Source organism: Gopherus flavomarginatus, chromosome 4 (genome assembly GCF_025201925.1).
Source record: "Gopherus flavomarginatus isolate rGopFla2 chromosome 4, rGopFla2.mat.asm, whole genome shotgun sequence".
In the NCBI taxonomy this organism is placed as follows: domain Eukaryota; kingdom Metazoa; phylum Chordata; order Testudines; family Testudinidae; genus Gopherus; species Gopherus flavomarginatus.
Genome location: NC_066620.1, coordinates 213,818,855 through 213,838,681, shown reverse-complemented (window position 1 = coordinate 213,838,681; position 19,827 = coordinate 213,818,855). Strand labels below are relative to the sequence as shown.

At 54.0% G+C, this 19,827-nt stretch overlaps 1 protein-coding gene across 2 annotated transcripts; it reads right to left on the bottom strand.

Annotated features, from left to right (window-relative positions):
- Positions 1 to 613: 613 nt before the first annotated feature.
- On the bottom strand, positions 614 to 19,827 carry CLU (clusterin). Of its 2 annotated transcripts, none has more exons than XM_050948859.1 (9): positions 19,823 to 19,827; positions 11,340 to 11,463; positions 9,811 to 9,959; positions 9,265 to 9,435; positions 8,267 to 8,720; positions 4,715 to 4,828; positions 3,583 to 3,809; positions 2,425 to 2,606; positions 614 to 849 (listed from the first exon to the last, which is right to left on the bottom strand). In XM_050948859.1, exons 2-9 carry the CDS (start codon positions 11,419 to 11,421, stop codon positions 843 to 845), a joined length of 1,386 nt encoding a protein of 461 aa, XP_050804816.1. In that variant the 5' UTR covers positions 11,422 to 11,463; positions 19,823 to 19,827; the 3' UTR covers positions 614 to 842. The 2 variants fall into 2 exon arrangements, with proteins under 2 accessions (XP_050804816.1, XP_050804815.1); XM_050948858.1 differs by lacking the exon at positions 19,823 to 19,827 and adding an exon at positions 17,002 to 17,090 and having other exon boundaries at positions 11,340 to 11,461.

The following is a 19,827-nucleotide window of genomic DNA, read 5'->3' as shown; positions in this document are numbered from 1 at the left end:
CGGGCTGGGGGTGAGGGTGGTGTATGGCCAGATCGGTTGCAGGTTGGGGGGGGGGGGGGGGGGGGTTGGATAATTTTGATTTTCCCCTGGGGAGTTGACAACCCCTGGCTGGAGCCAGCCCCAGAGGGTGTTCAGGTGGCTAAGGGGGGGGAATTTTAGAGAGCTATCCTAGCCAGCACTCCACCCACCCCCAGCAGGGCTGCTGCAGTGCCCATGAATATGCTACTTCAAGGCTTCTCTGCCACAGGGGGGCTCCTAACTCAGCCCTAGAGGGCCCACATCTGATGATGCTGCCTGTGGTTGGAGGAGCTCTGGCACTGCAGGCTTGTGCTTTTCAAATGCACAGGCCCCATGCTGGGTTCCTGTCTGCGAGCCACCTCCAGGGAGTGCTGCATGTGGAAGATGTGATAGACCTGGGCAGAAAGCATGGCCCATATGTTGGAATATGGACCATACTGATATGGACCAGGGGGTTGGAATGCCCTCTAGAGCCCACCTCACCTGCAGCCTCCTTCAGCCACTACGGAATCACAGTGTTTCCCTCACCCACCTGCTCCTTGTGCCTTTTTGGTCACCGAGGCCAAGCCAATAAACCACACCAAGCCAGGCAGGCTTCTGTATCGGATCTAATTTTATTTCCCCTTTTGGGTCCCTACAACCCAGCAAAGTGCAGGCAGTACAGTGTTTAACCTACTAGTGCAGACAGCGAATCAGGGCTGCGTGCCAGGCCGAGGGCTCCTCCGCAGCGCTAGGGGGTCTATGCAGCATGGAGAAGGGCGGTGCTGAAGGCTATGGCTTCTCTCTTCCGAAGACGAGACCGAGGATCAGGGCAGACGAGGGCATCACTCGCTGGTGGCAAGAAGAGATGGTGCATGGAGTTTAGCACAGCACAGGTTATGGGGCAGCGGAGCGGGCTAAGGAAATCAGATGGCTGCCCTGAGGAGATCCTCCTCAGAGGAGAGCTGGCCTGGTGATAAAGGCCCTAGTCTGGGGCTCAGCCCTAAGTTTACATCCCAGTTCTGCTACAAGCTTCCTAGCTAAGCACTGAAATCAATTGCCCAGGAATAAATTGTAAAATCTCAGTCATTGGAGGGTTTTAAGAGCAGGTGCGACAGACACCTGTCAGGGACAGTCTGATAAAGCTTAGTCCTGCCATGAGTGCAGGGGGACGGGACTAGATGACGTCTCAAGGTCCCATGACTATGGGCAAGTCATTAAGTCTGCCTCAGTTTCCTCAGCTGCAAAGCAGAGTATTTCCTTCCCCCCCCTTCCCAATCTTGTGTCTGGTCTGTTCAGAGCATGAGCTCTTTAGGGTGGGGATGGTCTTAGTGGGTTTGTGCAGTGCTGAATACAAATATAAGCTAGCCTGGTACAAGTGAGTAATGGGGGAGAGTGGATCAGAGCACTTCAGGGGATGAGCAGGGTTCCTTTTGATGGCGATTGGTCATTTCTCTGGCCCTTTCCATCCCACGGTCATTTAAGAGTGTCATGGAGTCCCCGGGTGATCCTCTGGAACTGCTCCCCACAAAGCCAGTCAGGACTTTGGGGAGCCTCCTCTCCCTCAGAGCGGACTGTTTACAGGGCAAGAAGCTCCCACGGCTTCACCTCCTGGGTCTCCCCTTGGAGCATTCAGCATCCTCTGCCCCTCCGTGCGCTTTCCCCCAGCGAGCCCGCCCCAGCAGGGTCCTGGGGAAGCACTGGGTCCTGCACCCCCACTTTGCAGTCAGAAGAGACTCTCAGCCAGCCAGTAAAATGGAGGTTTATTCGATGACAGGAACAGGGTCTAAAACAGAGCTTGTAGGTACAGAGAACCAGACCCCTCAGCTGGGTCCATTCTGGGGGACAGTGAGCCAGACCCCCACGTCTGCACTTCACTCCTCATCCCCAGCCAGCTCCAGACTAACAACCCCCTCCAGCCCCTCCTCCTCTGCTCAGCTCCTTTCCCAGGCCAGGAGGTCACCTGATCTCTTTGTCTCCAACACCTTCAGTTGGCACCTTTGCAGAGGAGGGGCCCAGGCCATCAGTTACTAGGAAACAGAGTGCCAGGCCTTTATGTTCACTGGCCCTTTGCTCTGTAGCAATCAATCACACACCCTTATTCCACCACCTAGATACTTAACTGCATAGGGGACACTGAGGCACCAACACAGTATTCAGAGAAAACATTAAGAACATTCTCAGTTCGTCATAATGAACCTAACGGTTGCAAACCTCTGCCCACCTGCCACTGAAATGCAGCCATTTCTGGAGTGGAGCACAGCACTATACAACATAGGGTAGGAATGGGAGAAGCAGCTGCCTATAGCTGTTGAGACTGGGGAAAGGAGTTCAGGGGAGAGGCAGTCTGACCCTGCTTAGCTTATGAGCTCTGATGAGCCAACACCCCAAAGTGCCATGGCCTATGTGCCACGACTGCAAACTCACATGGTATTCTGCTTGTAGCGCTTCAGAGCCTCATCTGCCACCACCTCCATGAACTTGGGGTCATCCCAGGGGATCTCGCCCGGCACAGTCAGGGACAGCGGATCTGAGTCGAAGAGCTGCACAGTCACCTGAGTGTCAGAAGGTCTGGAGGAATCCTTGCGGTTGGGGGTCTTGGAAAGCACCTAGGAGAGGAAGTGGAAAGGAGCCCGTTAGCACAGACCTGGGCTTTAGGCATCCAGCACCAGGGGATGGGCAACTTGGGAGCTCTGCTGGTGCCCTTGAATCCCATCCCTGCCAGTCCAGCCCGAGCTCCACCACATCTACCAGGACCCCTCACTCCTGACCTGCAGCCTCCCTGCTTCTAGTCCAGCCTGGAGCCCCTGACGCACGGTGGGCTGTTCAGCCCCAAGTGACCCAGCTGTGCCCCTGCCCACAGCTGCTCCGTACGGCTCAAAGGCTTGTGTGAGGCTGTCAGGGCAGAGAAGCACTTTTGTCCCAGAGACAATCGCCCAATTGTACACATCCTGCTCCTGACCCACTTTGCCTCTTTCCAGCTCTCTGCTATTCTGGGGAGAAGTGGAGGGGGGGAAGCAAACGTTTGCAGCTGAGCTGAACTCAGGAGCTCCATGCCCAGCTGGATGCATGAGCATCGTGACACAGGATCCATGGGATGGGGCTGTGGGGAATGGGCCAGTCTTGGCAGCAGAGCCACTCAGATGTCTGTTTCCCAACAGGCTTTGATGCCTCATTCATTTGGGTGGCACCTGCTGGTACCATTTGGGTGGCACCCAATGCCAGGCTCCAATGAGCCACCCTGACCTTAGTCCAGAGCATGCTCCCACCCTACTCCTCCCCAGCCCATGCTGCCCCATTCCTCTCTCCCCCCTGCTCCTCTGGGCAAAGTCTCCCAGCCCCCTGCTCTGCCCCACAGCTGGTCCCTTCTGGCCATCAGCTGCCTCCAGTTCAGGCTCTTTCTGACAAAGAGCAAGTGTCACATGCCCACCAGCTCTCTGGAAACCAACAGGAAGTGCCCTATGGACCAGTGGAGGGAAATCAGTGGACAGAGTGAGAATCAGATCTTAGTAGCCCATGGCTCCATCTTGGTGCCTGCTTCCCAGGTGCCCCCCAGGCAGCGCAGGAAGGGCAGTGAGGACCCACCGTGGTGACCTGCAGCATGCCATCGCCTTTCTGCGTGAGGTTGGCCAGGCGGGACACCCAGCCGAACTGCTTGTTGAGCTGGTCCAGGAGGCTGGAGGTGTTGAGCATCTCCTCCTGGAAGGTCCTCAGCAGCTCGTCATACTTGCGAGTGAAGCGCTCTGCCAGGCGCAGGGCGTCCTCAAACTGCTCCCGCAGCTGGGCCTGGGCCGGGTCTGTCTGGGAGCAGTCTTCAACCAGGGGGAGGAGGGCATTATAAACACAATAAGGGATCCCCAAAAGCAGGAGGGCAGGACACCTGGGTCCCTGCCCACTGCCCTGACAGTGAATCTAAACCCTGTGGAGACCCCCTACAAATCCCCAAGGGATTGAGTGGGCCTCTGGTGCCTTGGCTTTGTCAGCCCTCAGTTTCTCCACCAGCAAAGCCAAACCAACTGGTGCCACTGTTGGTGTTAGGACATGAGAACATCTCCCCTACCACCACCAAGCCCTCCAGCCCTGCTGACTAGCTCGGGGTGGGGAGGTTAACAGCATGCGGTCACCTCCCAAGTCCACTCACACCTCCCTGCCCCACCACTAAACCTGTAGCCAGCCAGCCACCACCTGCTCTGAGAACCACAGGCTGCTCAGCTGATCGAGGCCTGAGAGCCTGGTGCAGGTGGTCTCCCCTTCCATTCCCCTCCATGTAACACGTGGGCGGTAACTGAGCTCTATGGCCAGCTCTGAGGTGTTATCAATTGGCCTGATTCCCATGGAGCTGTGCCAGTTTACCCCACCGAGAACCTGGTCCCGGATCCATGTGGGCCTAAATGCTGGTTACACATTGGAGCCGAAGATACTGGAGCGGTACTGAAACGTGGGATATTCTGCACCGAATCTGCCTAATCTAGGACCACAAAATACGTATTGGGGGGATGCAACACTGCCCCCTGCTGGGGGAAAAGGGGAAATCACATCTAGAGAAGACCTCATTTGTCTCACCCAAGAGGAGTGAGAAGCCCCAGTGCCAGTGAAAGGCGTTCAGCAGGCAGGGATGGAACTAGAGGACGCAGGTTCTACTCCCCCTCTGGTGTGTTTATCTATGAAACTACAGGCTGTTACCAGCCCCTGGTTATACTGGGTCTCCTTCGCTCACCTACAGACAGAATTTCCTGGCATTTTTCACACTTATCCTTCATCTTCAGGCAGCCAGCAGAATTGCGGCGGATTTCTCGGCACACCATGCGGTCGTCGCTGGAGTTGCGAGTCTCTAAGGGGTGGGGGAGGGAGGAGCATAGCTTTACTTCTCTGCACAGGCAAAACCACCCGACACTGCCAGATGCACCACCTCTCGCATTTGTACAGCACCTTGTACTCCAATACTCTTTACAAAGTACAAGTCATGTAGACAGTAAAGCCTTCCCGCCCCACTGAAATGCAGCTGCTTCTGGGGTGGAGTGTGGCAGCTGTTTGATAGAGCACAGCAAATCTGCACAACAGCTCAGGATGGGAAACAGAATTCTGCAGCCATTCAGAACCAGGCAAATATAGCAATTAACCAGACCCTGGAGTCTTAACTACCAGCTATCCCTAAGACACCTGCACAAGAATTTAAGGTTATATAGTCTGTCCTGTTATTCCTATTAAGCCTGGCAAATGATTCAAGAACTTGTCAATCACCGACTGAGGAGTGCAAATAAGCTTCATGTTCCTTTTGCCATAATTCCCTGGCTCTGACATGTATTTATTCTACAAGGCTTGAAAGTGCTCCTGCAATTGCTTTCAAGCCAAGCTGGGATGAGGCAACACGTCACCGCCTGGCTCCTGGAGGGAAAGACATATACACAATTCCAGTGGGATTGTTAATAGTCTGAAAATGAAAAGTGTTAATACATTAACTAATCAAGTCTCGCCCACTCGTGTGAGGGAGGTGAGACGACCAGCACTGCCCTCTACTGGGCAGAATTAGAACTGCCCATCTGTGTGTCCCAGGCCTTGCACTGCTACAAGTGTCCCCTTTAGCTCCAATGACCAGGGCCTGGGTTTTATCCGGAGCGTGAGGCTCTGGGTTCCAGCTTTGCTGCAAACTTCCCGAGTGCAGCATAGAGAATCTCGGAGCCCTACGCAGCCATGGATTTCTCAGAGTCAGACCCACTCTATGGCTAGGGAACATGAGGCAGAGACAAAGCGACTCGCCCAGTGCTGGAGCAGAAGCCAATGTTCTCCCCCCGCCCCCTTGCCACCCTGTGCTCGGATCACAAGAGCAAACCTCCGTCATGGAATCCGGGGGCAGCTCGTGCGGTTTCCCCGCGTGGCGCTTTGAACCAGAACGGCCACTCCACTGCTCAGCAGGAAGCTGACCAGTGTCCTTTTCATTCCATGAGAGCTGCTGCCTTGCAAAATAAATCCAGGGATCAGAGCAAGGGGGCGGGGGAGGAAAGACGGCTTCCCCCTCCTTCGTTAACAGCAGATGGGAGCTAACTTGGATGCTGCAGCTCCCCCTGCAGTTTCAGGCTGCTTTGACTATTGCTGAAAGTATAACAGGATCAGGGGGGCAAGTGACAGAAACAGGATTGGGGTCGGGGGGACTCAGTCTTGGGCTCGCTCAGTCCAGAGACTAGAGCTGAGTAGAAACCAGACATTCCATATTGCGGGAAATTCCAGGATTTCAACATTTCTTGGTTTTCCTCCAACCTGAGACAAAAACAACCCCCCTCCAACCAAAACAAAAAGAAAAAACAAACCTTTGTTTGAAGTTTCCCCTTGAAATGGAAATTTTCCAAAATAAAATTAGCTTGGGGTCAATTTAGACTTTTTGGGGTGGGGGGGGAAGACAGAATACAGAATAAACACAAATTTCAAGATGACAAGTCAAAACATCCCAACCAGAAAGCGTCAGGATGGAATGTTTCAACCAACTGCGGCAAAACTCTTCCTTGAATCTCTTCCCCCTCCCCCCACATAGTTTTTAAACAAAAAACTTTGCTGAAATCAACACAGAAAGTCCCCCCCTTGCTGAACCCAAATATTTAGTTGGAAAAGTTTACCACTAGCTCTACCTCAGGCTGTGCCAAGGCAGCCAACTGGGAGGCCAGCTATGAGAATCAGACTGTTAGTCCCCAGGGAGGAGGCCTTCTCGGGGGTGTGGGGGCCAGAGGGGGAAAGACACCACAGGTTAAGGCCAGGAAGAACCACTGTTATCACTTGTATACACAGGCCATGGGAATGCCCCGATTCATAGACTCTAGGACTGGAAGAGACCTTGAGAGGTCATCACATCCAGTCCCCTGCCCTTACAGCAGGACCAAATACTGTCTAGACCATCCCTGATAGACATTTATCTAACCTACTCTTAAATATCTCCAGAGATGGAGATTCCACAGCCTCCCTAGGCAATTTATTCCAGTATTTAACCACCCTGTTAGGAACTTTTTCCTAATGTCCAACCTAAATCTCCCTTGCTGCAGTTTAAGCCCATTGCTTCTTCTATCCTTAGAGGCTAAGGTGAACAAGTTTTCTCCCTCCTCCTGATGACACCCTTTTAGATACCTGAAAACTGCTATCATGTCCCCTCTCAGGTCTTCTCTTTCAAAACTAAAGAACCCCAATTCTTTCAGCCTTCCTTCATAGGTCATGGTCTCAAGACCTTTAATCATTCCTGTTGCTCTTCTCTGGACCCTCTCCAATTTCTCCACATCTTTCTTGAAATGCAGTGCCCAGAACTGGACACAATACTCCAGTTGAGGCCTAACCAGCGCAGAGTAGAGCGGAAGAAGGACTTCTCATGTCTTGCTCACAACACACCTGTTAATGCATCCCAGAATCACGTTTGCTTTTTTTTTTGCAACAGCATCACACTGTTGACTCATATTTAGCTTGTGGTCCACTATAACCCCTAGATCCCTTTCTGCCGTACTCCTTCCTAGACAGTCTCTTCCCATTCTGTGTGTGTGAAACTGATTGTTCCTTCCTAAGTGGAGCACTTTGCATTTGTCTTTATTAAACTTCATCCAGTTTACCTCAGACCATTTCTCCAATTTGTCCAGGTCATTTTGAATTATGATCCAGTCCTCCAAAGCAGTTGCAATCCCTCTCAGTTTGGTATCATTTGCAAACTTAATAAGCGTACTCTATGCCAATATCTAAGTCGTTGATGAAGATATTGAACAGAGCTGGTCCCAAACAGACCCCTGCAGAACCCCACTTGTTATACCTTTCCAGCAGGATTGGGAACCATTAACAACTACTCTGAGTAGTGTTCTCCAGCCAGTTATGCACCCACCTTATAGTAGCCCCATCTAAGTTGTATTTGCCTAGTTTATCGAGAAGAATACCATGCAAGACCATATCAAATGCCTTACTAAAGTCTAGGTATACCACGTCCACCGCATCTCCCTTACCCACAAGGCTCGTTATCCTATCAAAGATTTAGTTAGTTGAGTTAGTTCTGGTCTGAACTAGAGCAGATCTTTTAGAAGAACATCCCATCTTGATTTAAAAATGGCCAGTGGCGAAGAATCAGCCTGCCCCCACCCTCCTTGTTTAAAAAAATGTCTTGGGCACAAGGATAGTGCTGAATAAGTGATCTCAATTCCTTCCAGACTCCCCCTGGTGACCAGAGCCAGGGCCCAGCCCCCAGGCACATGCTAGTTATTACCACCCACCAGCTCTGCTGAATCTGCCCCAGAGGCCCCTGAATATCCCCCACCTGTGGTGAACCCTCCCAGCAGAGGGTCTTGGCTGCCTTCGAACCACTGGCCATTCTGCTCCATGGCCTTCTGGGCTCTCTCGAACATGCGCTGGGTCATCTCGAAGAGTGGCTCGAAGAGACGGTGGAAGCCATGGTGATGGGGTGGGGAGAAGAAGGGGTGCGTGTCCCGGACCACCCTGGCATTTGAGTAGGGGAAGCGGAAGCGAAAGGGGGCATGCATGGCCCTGCGGGAGCCCCCTGCGAAGGGCGAGCGGAAGAAAGGGGCCATGTGGCCATAGGCCCGCGTGCTCTCCTGGAACAGGTCATCCACGCTGTCCTCCACCAGGCTGTAGCGCTCCTCCAGGTCCTCCAGCCAGCGGCCCTGCTGCTGGTCCTCCTCCAGCAGGGAGTCGATGCGCTCGCCGTTCACCCAGATGGAGACGGGGGAGGAGCGGTTCAGGAACTCCTCCAGCTACCAGAGCAAGGCAGGGACAGGACCTGGTGAGCTGGGCAGGCTGATGCAGACCCACCCCGCCACCCACCCTACACAGAGCTGGGGCCCACGCCACTGAATCACAGGGAGATCCGCTCCCTACTGGCCTCAACTGGGCCAAGTCGGCGACTGCTATGGGCCAGAGGGAACATGTGCTGCAGACCCACGCTCCATATGGACGATGTGGTGGACAATGGTGGTCAGCTAATTCCTGCTGGCTTTCCAGCAGCTGGCAGACTATCAAGGCTAGAGCCCTCCCCCGCCCAGTGCCTTCTGTCCATCTCAGAGTTGGACCACTGAAGAAATCTACCAAGAAAGCACTGGCACATGGGTCTCCTGGTGCCACGGAGCCCTACAGGCTCCGTCCTCAGCCACATCACCTAATTCACATGCTAGCCCACTCTCCCACACAAGCCCTGCTGATCTTTCACAGCATCCCACACCCTGGCGGAAAGAGGTCCTGGCTCTCCTATACCACGATGCTGAGCACCAGTGACGGACCTAGACCAAACAGCTCACTCACCTGTCGGCCAACCAGACCTGAGCCACTCCTGCACGTCCTGGAATAGAACCTCATGCAGGTCTGCTTCAGGCAAGGCTTGCATTCCTCCCACAGGGCCAGCATGGTCTCATTGCACACATCCGGCTTCTCGGTCAGCTTCTTCTCCGTTTCCTTGGCTAGTTGCATGGCTTGCTGGAAGCGAATGCATTAAAACCAGGACTGTGAGGGGCTGGGCCACTAATGGGGATTCTCCCTTAGCTCGAAAAGCAGGAGCCTGGGTCTTTAGAGTAGGAGAATCAGAGTTCTAGCCTCATTCTTGATAGGAAGTTGCTGCTGGCTAGCATGGGAAGCCCACCACCATCACCTAGGAAACCTCAGGGGGGCTGTGGATTCATTAGAGATTTTCCCCAAGCTCCCAACGCAGAGAGGATAAATGACACAGCCATTTTGCATTGTTCCACATGAGCATCAGACCCCCCGGCCCAAATCGTGAAGAGATTCAGCAAAAAGCTTTGCAGGGACGTTCTTCCGTTGGTTCCCCGGCCTGCGTTCCTGCCATTTACTCACCTCTTTCTTCTGCTTGGTCTTCTCCAGCGTGGTCAGGATCTCCTGGTGGTCTTTGCTGGTTTTGTCCATGAGGCTTTTCATCTGCTTCACCCCGTTGATGGCATTCTCAATCTCAGTGTCTATGTATTTGCTCCCGGCTACAGACATTTCTGAAGGAGGGTGTGAGGAGGGAGGGAAGAAGTTAATTGCCTCAGGAGAGCTATGCTAAGATGGCCTTCAGCTGAGGACACCTCTTTCAAGATGGCACTCAGACTCCACAAACACCATCTTCCCCACCCAAATACTTGTGTGTCTCCAAAGCCTATTTGCCCAAAAAAAAGGGTCAAATCCAATTCAGCTGAAATTTCACACAAACTTCTTATTTGCCCAGCTCCATTCTCAGGCCTTTGAGGCCTGAACCTTGCTTAGATTTGGGCTGGGACCATGCCAGAGGGAGGCAGCCAACAACAACTGAATTTTGGTGCCAAAGATTTAGAGTAGAGTAAAGACTGATCCCACCCAGTCCCCCTGAACCCACTCCCCTCTGAGCTGCAACTTCCGCTACTCGGTGCGCCATTTTCCACAGGACTTTACCTAGCAAACCCTTAAGAGTCGATACTTTGCAGTGTCACCATGTGGGAGAAATGATCTCGTGATGCAAGCACCTGGCTTGGACCCATGACACTCCTGATGCCAGGAACTTAGGGGTGTGGGTAGTTTGTTTAGATGGGCCTGATCCGCACCACCCAGCCCCAGATCCAGATTTTCCCCACGGCTTGAGGTCCTGGCCTCAGGAGTTTGGACCACAGATTCCTAGATCCCCAGGCCAGAAGAGACCATTGTGATCTCCTATACAGCACAGGAGAGAGAACTGCCCCTCAATAATTCCCAGAGCAGAGCTTTAAGAAAAACATCCAGTCTTTTTTTTTTTTTAAATCAAATCACTGACAGAGAACCCACCACGGCTCTCAGTAAACTGACTAGGTCTGTCCCAGACCTTTTGTTTTGGTTTCTGGGGGCTCTTGAACCCGGCTTCTAAGCTCTTTCCAGCCTAATTCAAAGAGAAGCTCAGCCAAAAGCCTGGAGGTTCGCCACATTTCAGATCTAAACCCACATCAGCCTAGCTCCCTCCCCTGCTCGTCCCATACAAACACTGGGGCCCCACACCCCGATTTAGCCCCTCATACCTGCTGAGGGTACCTCCCCTCATACACATGCTGCTCCCCTGACTCTTACAGGCGGTCAGTACAATGGTGATGGAAGCCATAGACAAATAGATCTGCTTTTGAGGGAGGTCCTAGAAGCAACCCCTAGCAGCAAAGCCTGAGTAACAGTTGTGGTCAGTGGCTGGTGGGGCACCCGTCAGCTGGAGCACAGATCACAAATCAGATAAACTCATCCCTGTAACAGCCTGGCTGGCCCTGCAGCAGAGCTTCATGCAGTCCGTGGCACTGTGTAACCCGTATTACTCCGCATGTGCCGATCCCACCAGCCCCAGCCACCCGGGGAGTTTCCGCCCCGGCACACGGAGCCTCCCCAACACCACTTACGTTGCAATTCATTGGGAGGAACTAGGGCCTGGCCTTCCTCCCAGGACAGCAGGAGCCCCAGCAAGGAGAGCAGCAGCAGCATCTTCCTCACTCCGTAGCGAACTCCAAGGTCGTGTGCAGCCCTGAAAGACAGGGAGGAGGAGAAATCAGACACGTTCTCCCAGGCTGAGGGCACGTTGTACCCATGGGGCCTACAGATCTATCCACACAGGAGCTCAGGCTGTCACAAGTATGTGGACGCTCCTAGGATGTTACAATAGCCTCAAAGGACAAGTGGCGCTGGGCCAAGGAGACAGAGTGACTGAATCAATCTAAACAAAAAGGCAAGTTGATCTGATTCAAGGACAGTGTTGCAATTATGCTGGTTAGAAAACAGGACCTAGGGCCAGAAATCAGTATGTCAGAGATTAGGCCTAATTCATGGACAAAATAATGAGGGGGATGGGCTGTTCTGCTCATCACTCGCTTTTGGGGTCCTTAAAGCTTTTGTTCAGGCTTGACAAAGCCCTGGCTGGGATAGTTAGATGGGCTTGGTCCTGCTTTGAGCAGGGGGTTGGCTAGATACCTCCTGAGGTCCCTTCCAACCCTGATATTCTATGATTAAAAGAAAAATAGTTGAATGGGGAAAAGTATAAAAGAACAGACCGGCTATTCCAGCAAGCGTCCCCATCCCGACTGGCACCCCACCATCCCCTAGGCTGCCTTCAGCCTCACCCTGAGAGATGTCCTGGCCAGAACAGGCCAGAGAGAGCAACCCAGATGAGATCACCCCCTCCAGATGTGTCCCAACCACCATCTGCCATGGGAGCAATCAGCATCTGATATGGGCAAAGACTGCAGAACTGGGGGCTTTTCCATCTAAAAATGGTCTCCCGTGAAAAGGGACAAGGGACGTTGTTCATACGAAAGCCCAACTTGATACTTTATATTTCAAAGGCCTTAACGGCTTTTCTAGATCTTTAATAGAAGGTTACAAAAATACTGGTGGGTTTGCCAGGGTGTTAAGTGGGCTGACATCTCTGTATAGCAACCCCCCAGCCTGGTTTAACACTGGACGGTGACTAGTTCTGTTGACGGCTTCAGCCCCTGCGTTGCAGCTAAGTGAATACAACTGGCTGCTCCAGCCCAGCTGCCCGAGAGACAGAAACACAGTCAAGAAACAGGGCTAAAAATGGTCTGGGATTTAACAAGCGAGCCAAACTCCACCAGCCTGACCACAGGCCTGGGAGCCAGGAAGAGCTAAGCTCTAACTTCTGCTCTGACCCAGGCTCCCATCACGGCCATGGGCATGCCCCTTATCCCCACATGACAGTGGAAGGCAGAGAGTTCACCTCACACTGGTGTTTGGGAAGCACCGTGAAAGCCTCAGGCCTTTCCTAAGTGCTACACATTACAGCAGCGCATTTATCCCTCTAGTACCGTGGCTATGCCCAGCACTGACCCCGGATAAGTCCACAGATTGAAGTGATTGTTCAACCCACTGGTTCAGCATCTGATACCTCCAGGGCTGGTCCACACAGAGTCTAAGAGCCTACTACTGCTACAGCTCATGGAGTTACTCATTTAGCTCAAGGTCCACGTTTTTTGTGCTAAAGGTCCCAGGTTCTATCCTGCTAGTGACCCTTTGAGGAGGGATTTTGATACCAGCAAGCTGGAAAAATAGGATCTAGATTTGAGTGCTCAGCAGTTGAGGTGTCTGGATCCAGCGCCATCTCTAGCTTTATCTGAGCCACAGAGACTTGCTGGGGTGGGAGTCTGGACTGGGGACATGGAGTAATGCTTGGGGCTGGGGGAGCAGGGCTGTTCTGGGCTCAGGGGAGACTGCTCTTTGGCCATAGGCAGAGTAAGGTCTGCACCCCAGGAGTCCTGGATTCAAGTGAACCCACAGATCGCAAAGTTAGAGGACTGAATAAACGAGGACTGAACAGTGACTTCTCCAGCCACGAGCAAGCCATGCTGGAGCTCAGAATTAGGATGGCTTAGCAGAGCTTTGCCCCAAGAACCAAAACAAAAAACCACAGGAGAAAAAATGAGCTATGAGTCATTCTAATGACTCAGCCCCCACCAGGGTTATCTGCTTATTTATACATGCACAAGGCCCCAGTGTCCCTGCTATGACCCAAATGCCCATGAATTTCTGGCAAGGGGGCTACCGCAGCCCTGCATGCAGGCCAGGAGCGGATGCCAAGACTGGATGTCTGGGAACGTCTCTACTGTGCAGCAATCGGAAGATCTTACATAAGAGCCCCCAACCCATGTTGCGAGCAGCTAGAGGACAACCAGTTCCAGCACTGCTTTGGGTGCCAGGGGGGAGGAGGGGCTTCTTTCCCGACAGGTCAGTGAATCACAGAGCAGTTGGCATGGGCTTGGGGGAGCCTGGGGCCAGGCTGCCTCAGATTTCTCGCCCGCAGTGTTAGTGAGCAGCTCAGTCAAATCCTGCCAGAAGCTAGAGAATAAAGTAGGAGAAAAAACTGATGTGCAGAGGTCGATCTCTGCCGTCTCCAATTCACTACAGCAGTGCAGGATGAAAGCTCGGAGCATCGCTCAGCCCTCGCTTTGGTACACCCCAAATCCAGCTGGATTGCAAGCCCAGCAGCCCAGGGTGCATAACAGAACTCCTGGAGGCTAAGCAAAGCTTCCTGTGCTTTCCAGCCAGGAGAGAACATGAAATGTTTTCCTTCAGCAGCGAGAGCCCAGCTAGCGGGTTTGCCGGAACCAGGTGCCAGAAAGGTTTGCCTTCGAGAGTAGCGCCCGCTGCCGGATACAACAGGGGCAAGTGCGTCAGACACTGGAAGAGCAGAGACCGTCAGCAGAAATAAAGTGAATGGTCAGGACCCCTGATCAGCAGATCTCAAAGATGGGCTGGTAGCATGATCCCCATGCAGCTGCTGGGGAAACTGAGGCACTGGTCACCTAGCAGGTGGACAGCTGTGATAGCACAGGTCTCCTGCCTCCTAGCTCCGTGTTGTAGCCACTGAACAGCACTCGCAGGTCAGCAGGTAGCACGCACTTCACTGCGTTGTCATTGCCTCCCTGGGCTTCCCTTCCAGTCCTAGGCAGCAGGGGATGCTTTAAATTACGTCTTTGGCACAGGGGGCTTTTACAGGGGCTCGGGATTGTCACATCTGGCAACAGCTGGAATCAACACAGAGTCCCTCATCAAGCGAAATGCTGCACAGGCGACCCCATTCACCAGCAGCACTGGGGAAGGGGGGCCTAGGGTGATCAGACAGCAAGTATGAAAAATCAGGATGGGGGTGGGTGGGGTAATAGGAGCCTATATAAGAAAAAGACTCAAAAATCAGGACTGTCCCTATAAAATCAGGCCATCTGGTCACCCTAGGGGGGCAGCACCCAGACTGGGTTCAGCACCAGCTCTGCATTGGGGCTGGACCCAGCCCAAGCAAATGACGCCAAAGCGATAACAAGACACTGAATGACCTTGCCAGATCCCTCAGGCCAGAGGCAGCAGGATCGATTGGAGCTGAGCAGCAGGAGCCACATGGCAACTGAGGGGGAGGCAGAGGGAAGTGTAGGAGTCGGGGGTGAAGCTGGAAGTAGCAGCTCTCCCAGGGAAGGGGGACTGGACAGGAGGACAAGAAAAGAAACACAAAGCAAGCCAAGCAACCAGAACATGTCCGGTGCAATGGGCTCCAGGGTTATTTAGAGCTGTAGCAAGTGAAGGAATGAAGCTACCCCATTAATCCAGCCTGCAATCCCCACAGTGCTGCAGATGCCCCCCTAGTCCTGACCCACAGCCCCTCTACTCCTCCAGGCATGGCCTTCGCACACATAGCTGTGATGCTACAGTCCTGAGTGAAAGAGAGACCAACAACCCTGCTGAACTGGGAGGGGGTAGGTTTCATCTGACGTTGTCCAGCATCAAGTTGGGGTTAGGATACTCGCCTGTGATCTAAGCCCAGAGCACAACCTGACTGGAGCCCTGGGCATTACCCCGGCATTCCATGGGTCCCATGTAAATATCTTCAATATGGCTTAGGAGGGGGAACAATATTTCCTGTGGGCCCCTGTCCCCTCCCTACAGAGCAATCGCTTCACAGGCAGACAGTGGCATAGCCATACAGCATTGTGGTCAGAAAGCATTTTGCCATTACCTTGAACTCCCACTCCCCATCAGCCCAGGCTCCCCAAACCACCCGCTGCTATATGCATTCCCCACCCCCACACTAGGCAACTAGCCAGGTGCATTGTGGTTACTCCCCCCACACACATGCATTGCTCAATTGGTGAGGTGCATTGTGGTTATTTCCCCAATGTTTAAATACCATGAGTCAGAGCCCCAAGAGATTAGTTTAAAACAAAATCTGGAGATGAAAAACAACAACAAAAGCTGGATTTTTTTTTTAATTGGCCTTCCAGGCCTCTAGCAAAGGTCCCATTTTCAAGCTGCTCTGCACCTAGCAGAGCTAGAAGTGAACTCTGAAAAAAAAGCCAGGCTGTGACTTGCTGGGGTTTTGAAAGAAAACAGCAACTATCACAAGACCTGCAATAAAACAGTCAGTGGCAGCAACATGGTTTCCCTTACTGCATTGCACAAGTGGCCTAGTGCTCTATGGCTAATTTCGCCTTCCTTTGAAGCATCCAGCATTGGGAACTCCTGGAGGCCAAGTTCCCAGGCCAATGGTCTCATTACAAGGACCAACCAAATGCCAAGAGCCACTAACTGCATCACTCTCTCTGTCAGGCCTTCTCTCCCACACATTGTTTATTAGCACCTCACTTTCGTAATCAAGACATGTCAGTGAAAAACTGGAAATGGCCATGACATGGCAAATCACTAGGGCCTGTAGCCCAGTATGACATCTCCATGGGCAACCCATTCCCACCCAAGGCCCCAGAACTGGCCAAGATGTAGGAATTCCCTCCTGACCCCAGGTGGGGAGCCCTGAAGCATGAGGATTCAAAACCATTAAAGAATTCTCCTGGGTTACATACCTGCAGAGAAGGTGGAATTACAGGGGACACTGCTGCTTGCAGGGAGGCCATTGTGGGAGCTGGAAGGGGGACAGTTAAATGCCACCACCCACCAGACCAAGCTGTGCACACATCTTAGTTACCTGGGCCAACTTCATTCTTCAGCAGCAATTTGGCAGCTGGTCCTCCCCTCTGAGAGGGACTGAGGGACCCGCCACCGAATTGTCACCAAAGACCCAGACATGCCACCCCTCTCCATTGGCTGCTTCCTGCACTGGTACCTAGAGCCAGCCCTGCTAGTTACACCCACCCCTGTCAGAGAAAGCCCTTGCAAGCCCACCCCTGCTTTGAGCTGGAAATGGGGTGTGCCGGTCCTTTCCCCGGGAGGGCAGGGCTCCCTCTTTCCCTAGGGATCGCTGCATGGATCCACCCCAGGACGGATCAGGATCCCCCCCACCCCGTCTCTCTCCCCTCCCCAGGACCGCGCACTGCCCGGGACGCTGGAGAAGCGCAGAGCGCCCCTCACCCGGAGCCTCCCGCGCCAGCTTCGCGCCCCGCGGAGATCTGCGCAGCGGCCAGGGCGGCCCTTGCGGAGCCTGTGGCGCGCACACCCCTCGCTGCAGCCCATCGCCCCGGCGCACCGGCAGCTGCACCGATCCGCGCAGTCTGCGCAACTAAGGGGGTCAAACGAGCCCTCCCCAGCTTCCCCGAGCTCCGCTGCGCTCACCTCTGCAGCTCCGCGTCCTGCGCTGCGCAAGCGGGGACTGCAGCGCGGGGCACCCTATTTATACCCGCGCCGGGCTCTGAGTCACGCCCGCAGAACTGCCTGGAAAGGGGCTGGCCCGGCCCGGCCCGGCCCCTGCGTCTCAGCGGCAGCCAGTGGGCGCCCTTGTACCGCGCACGGCCGGGCTGCGTCCTCCCGGGGGCTCCGAGGCTGGAGGGGGCCGCTGGAGCGAGGCTGCGGTGAGGGGCGCTCCCCCATCCCCCCGCCACACACTCCCTGGCAGCGCCATAAATGCGCTTCTGGCTGGGTCCCAGCAAAGCCAGCGGCCAGGCGGGTGCCTTGGTCTGCTCCAGCTACAGGGTGCCCCTGAGGCCCTGCCCCCTCCATGCCACCCCAGCCCCGTCCCCTGGGGGTCACCCAGCCCAGCACGAGGCCAGCAGCGATCAGGGGGGCTCAAGGACCCCCTGTAACAACAGGCGCTGGGTCTGCTTGCAGCCCTGCCCCATACCCTGGTCTGGGAAACCCCAGCACTTCACTGCCCCTTTCCTCTCCCACCCTGCCCCTGGCAGGGAGCTAGGAGCTCAGATACCCCCTTCTGCCACAGGTGTCTTAGGAGAGATTACAGGGCCTGGTCATGCTCCCCTGCAGAGCTCAGCTTTGCCTGCCCATTCCCTGTCTCCGGCTGCCGGTCTCTGTCTAGATCTGGGGTCTCATGCAGTGACCTGGCCGGTTTGGCCATCTAGGGATATGTTACCGGGGATGATGCTGCACTGTGCTCCTTCTTCCAACCCCCTTCGCCCCCGACAGATGGGTCAGGAAGAGCATCCCCCTTTGGGAAAGGGGAAACTGAGGCCCAGAGTTAGTGGTAGAGCTGGATCTAGAACCCAGGAGTCCTGCCCATCCTCCATTAACCACAAACCCATTCAGGCCTCTCTCTACCATCTACATCTTTTCCCTTCCCCTCCCTTCTTTCTCTACCCACCGCCTCATCCCTTCTCCTCCATCCTCCCATAGCCTCTCCATACAATGTCCCCAATGGCTCCCCCAGCCTATCTCCCTGCTTGTGCAGCCAGATCCTAGCTCCTTGGGGCTAGCAGGTAAGTTGTGCTCCTCCCTCCCTGCTGCCTGCCCTTGTGTATTGAGAGACGGGGTGGGGGGATGACACACAGACACAAGGTGTGGGGGAGGGGGGAACAGGGACACAGAAGGGACGGCACAGCAGCCCTTAGGAGGTGGGTGGCTCATTCACAGGGATGTGAAGTCCTGGAACAGCCTTCCAAGGGGAGAGATGGGGGCAAACCCTAACTGGCTTCAAGACTCAGCTTGATAAGCCGATGGAGGGGAGGGGACGATGAGACTGCCTACAATGCACGTGGTCCATCAGCCACAGCTAGCAAAAATCCCCAGTGGCCGGAGATGGGCCCTTAGATGCGAAGGGCTCTTAGTTACTACAGAGGATTCTTTCCTAGGTGTCTGGCTGGTGGATCTTGCAGACTTGCCCAGGGACTGACCAATCGCCGTATTTGGAGTCAGATCGGCAGTGATTGGGTTGTTTTTTCTTTCCTCTGTGTGTGAGCAGGGGTCACTTGCAGGTTTAAATAAGTGTGAATGGTGGATTCTCTGGAAGTCTTGACCTCATGATTTGAGGACGTCAGTGACTCAGCCAGAGGTTCTGGGTCCATTGCAGGAGTGGGTGGGTGAGGTTCTCTGGCCTGCAATGTGCAGGAGGTCACACTAGATGATCATGATGGTCCCTTCTGGCCTTAAAATCTGAATCTGAGTCACAGTTCAGGGTAACTTCACCTGTACTTCACCCTGGTAGGCACCCACTGTTGGGCTTCTAATTCCCAGCCATCACCTCTCTTGGGTGGAGACCCACATCTCTCTCCCTCCTGGCGGTGGTTTTCCCAGGCTGCACACTCCCCTGCCTACACTGCGATATCCCCAGCAAGCCAGACTGCCTAAACAGCCCAGCATCTGCGCTTTGCACTCTCTTCAGAGGCCATAAAGAGTGTAATTGCCCCGTTAGAAGTGACCACCCTGTCCTTTCTAAGCAAGTGCCTTTATTCTTAAGGTGAAAGCATTGCCAAGAAAACATAGTAAAAAGACTCAAAAGAACCGACACTCGTGCTAACCGAAGATCACCCCAATTCCAACAGGGCTCCGGGAAGAGTCAGTCCTTCCAGCCCCACCACAGCGTTTTGCAAGTTTGCAACAGCCTCAACTCAGTTTAGCTGGGCTGCTCGGCCTGTTTCTTTATTATCACCTGGACCTTTGATCTTTAGGAAGAGATAATCCGCAGACAATCGCCCTGCTCAGGGGGTAGCTTCAAAGCCTGAGGTTTTGCGTAACCGGAGACGGAAATTTCCATTTGCATTGGTCTCCCGCTAGACTTTCCCCAGGCGTTTGATACCCTTTGTCCCCAGAGTCCCTTTCGTCACTGTCGAGCCCTTTGAAGTTCAGAATGTTTCCTAGAGTTCCTGTCCCATTGGTCCCCTGCAGCAGGGTTACATACGATCCTCGCCCACAGTAAAACACCCGCTTTGTATTTAGTACAATGGACTCCGAAGAAACGTAAACGTCGTTCAATAAAGTTTTCCAAGCAGATTGCAGGAAACTGCCCCTTCTGTCACTCTGGGCAGGGCTGCGGACGGGATGCTCCGCAGGTGCTTGGAGGCCGCACACAGGGCCGGCGCTTCCATTTAGGCAGCCTAGGCAATCGCCTAGGGTGCCAGGATTATTGATGGGTGGCATTTTGCCGGAGGGGGCAGCAGGCGGCTGCGGTGGAGCTGCCGCAGTCATGCCTGCGGACGGTCGGCTCCTCCTGCG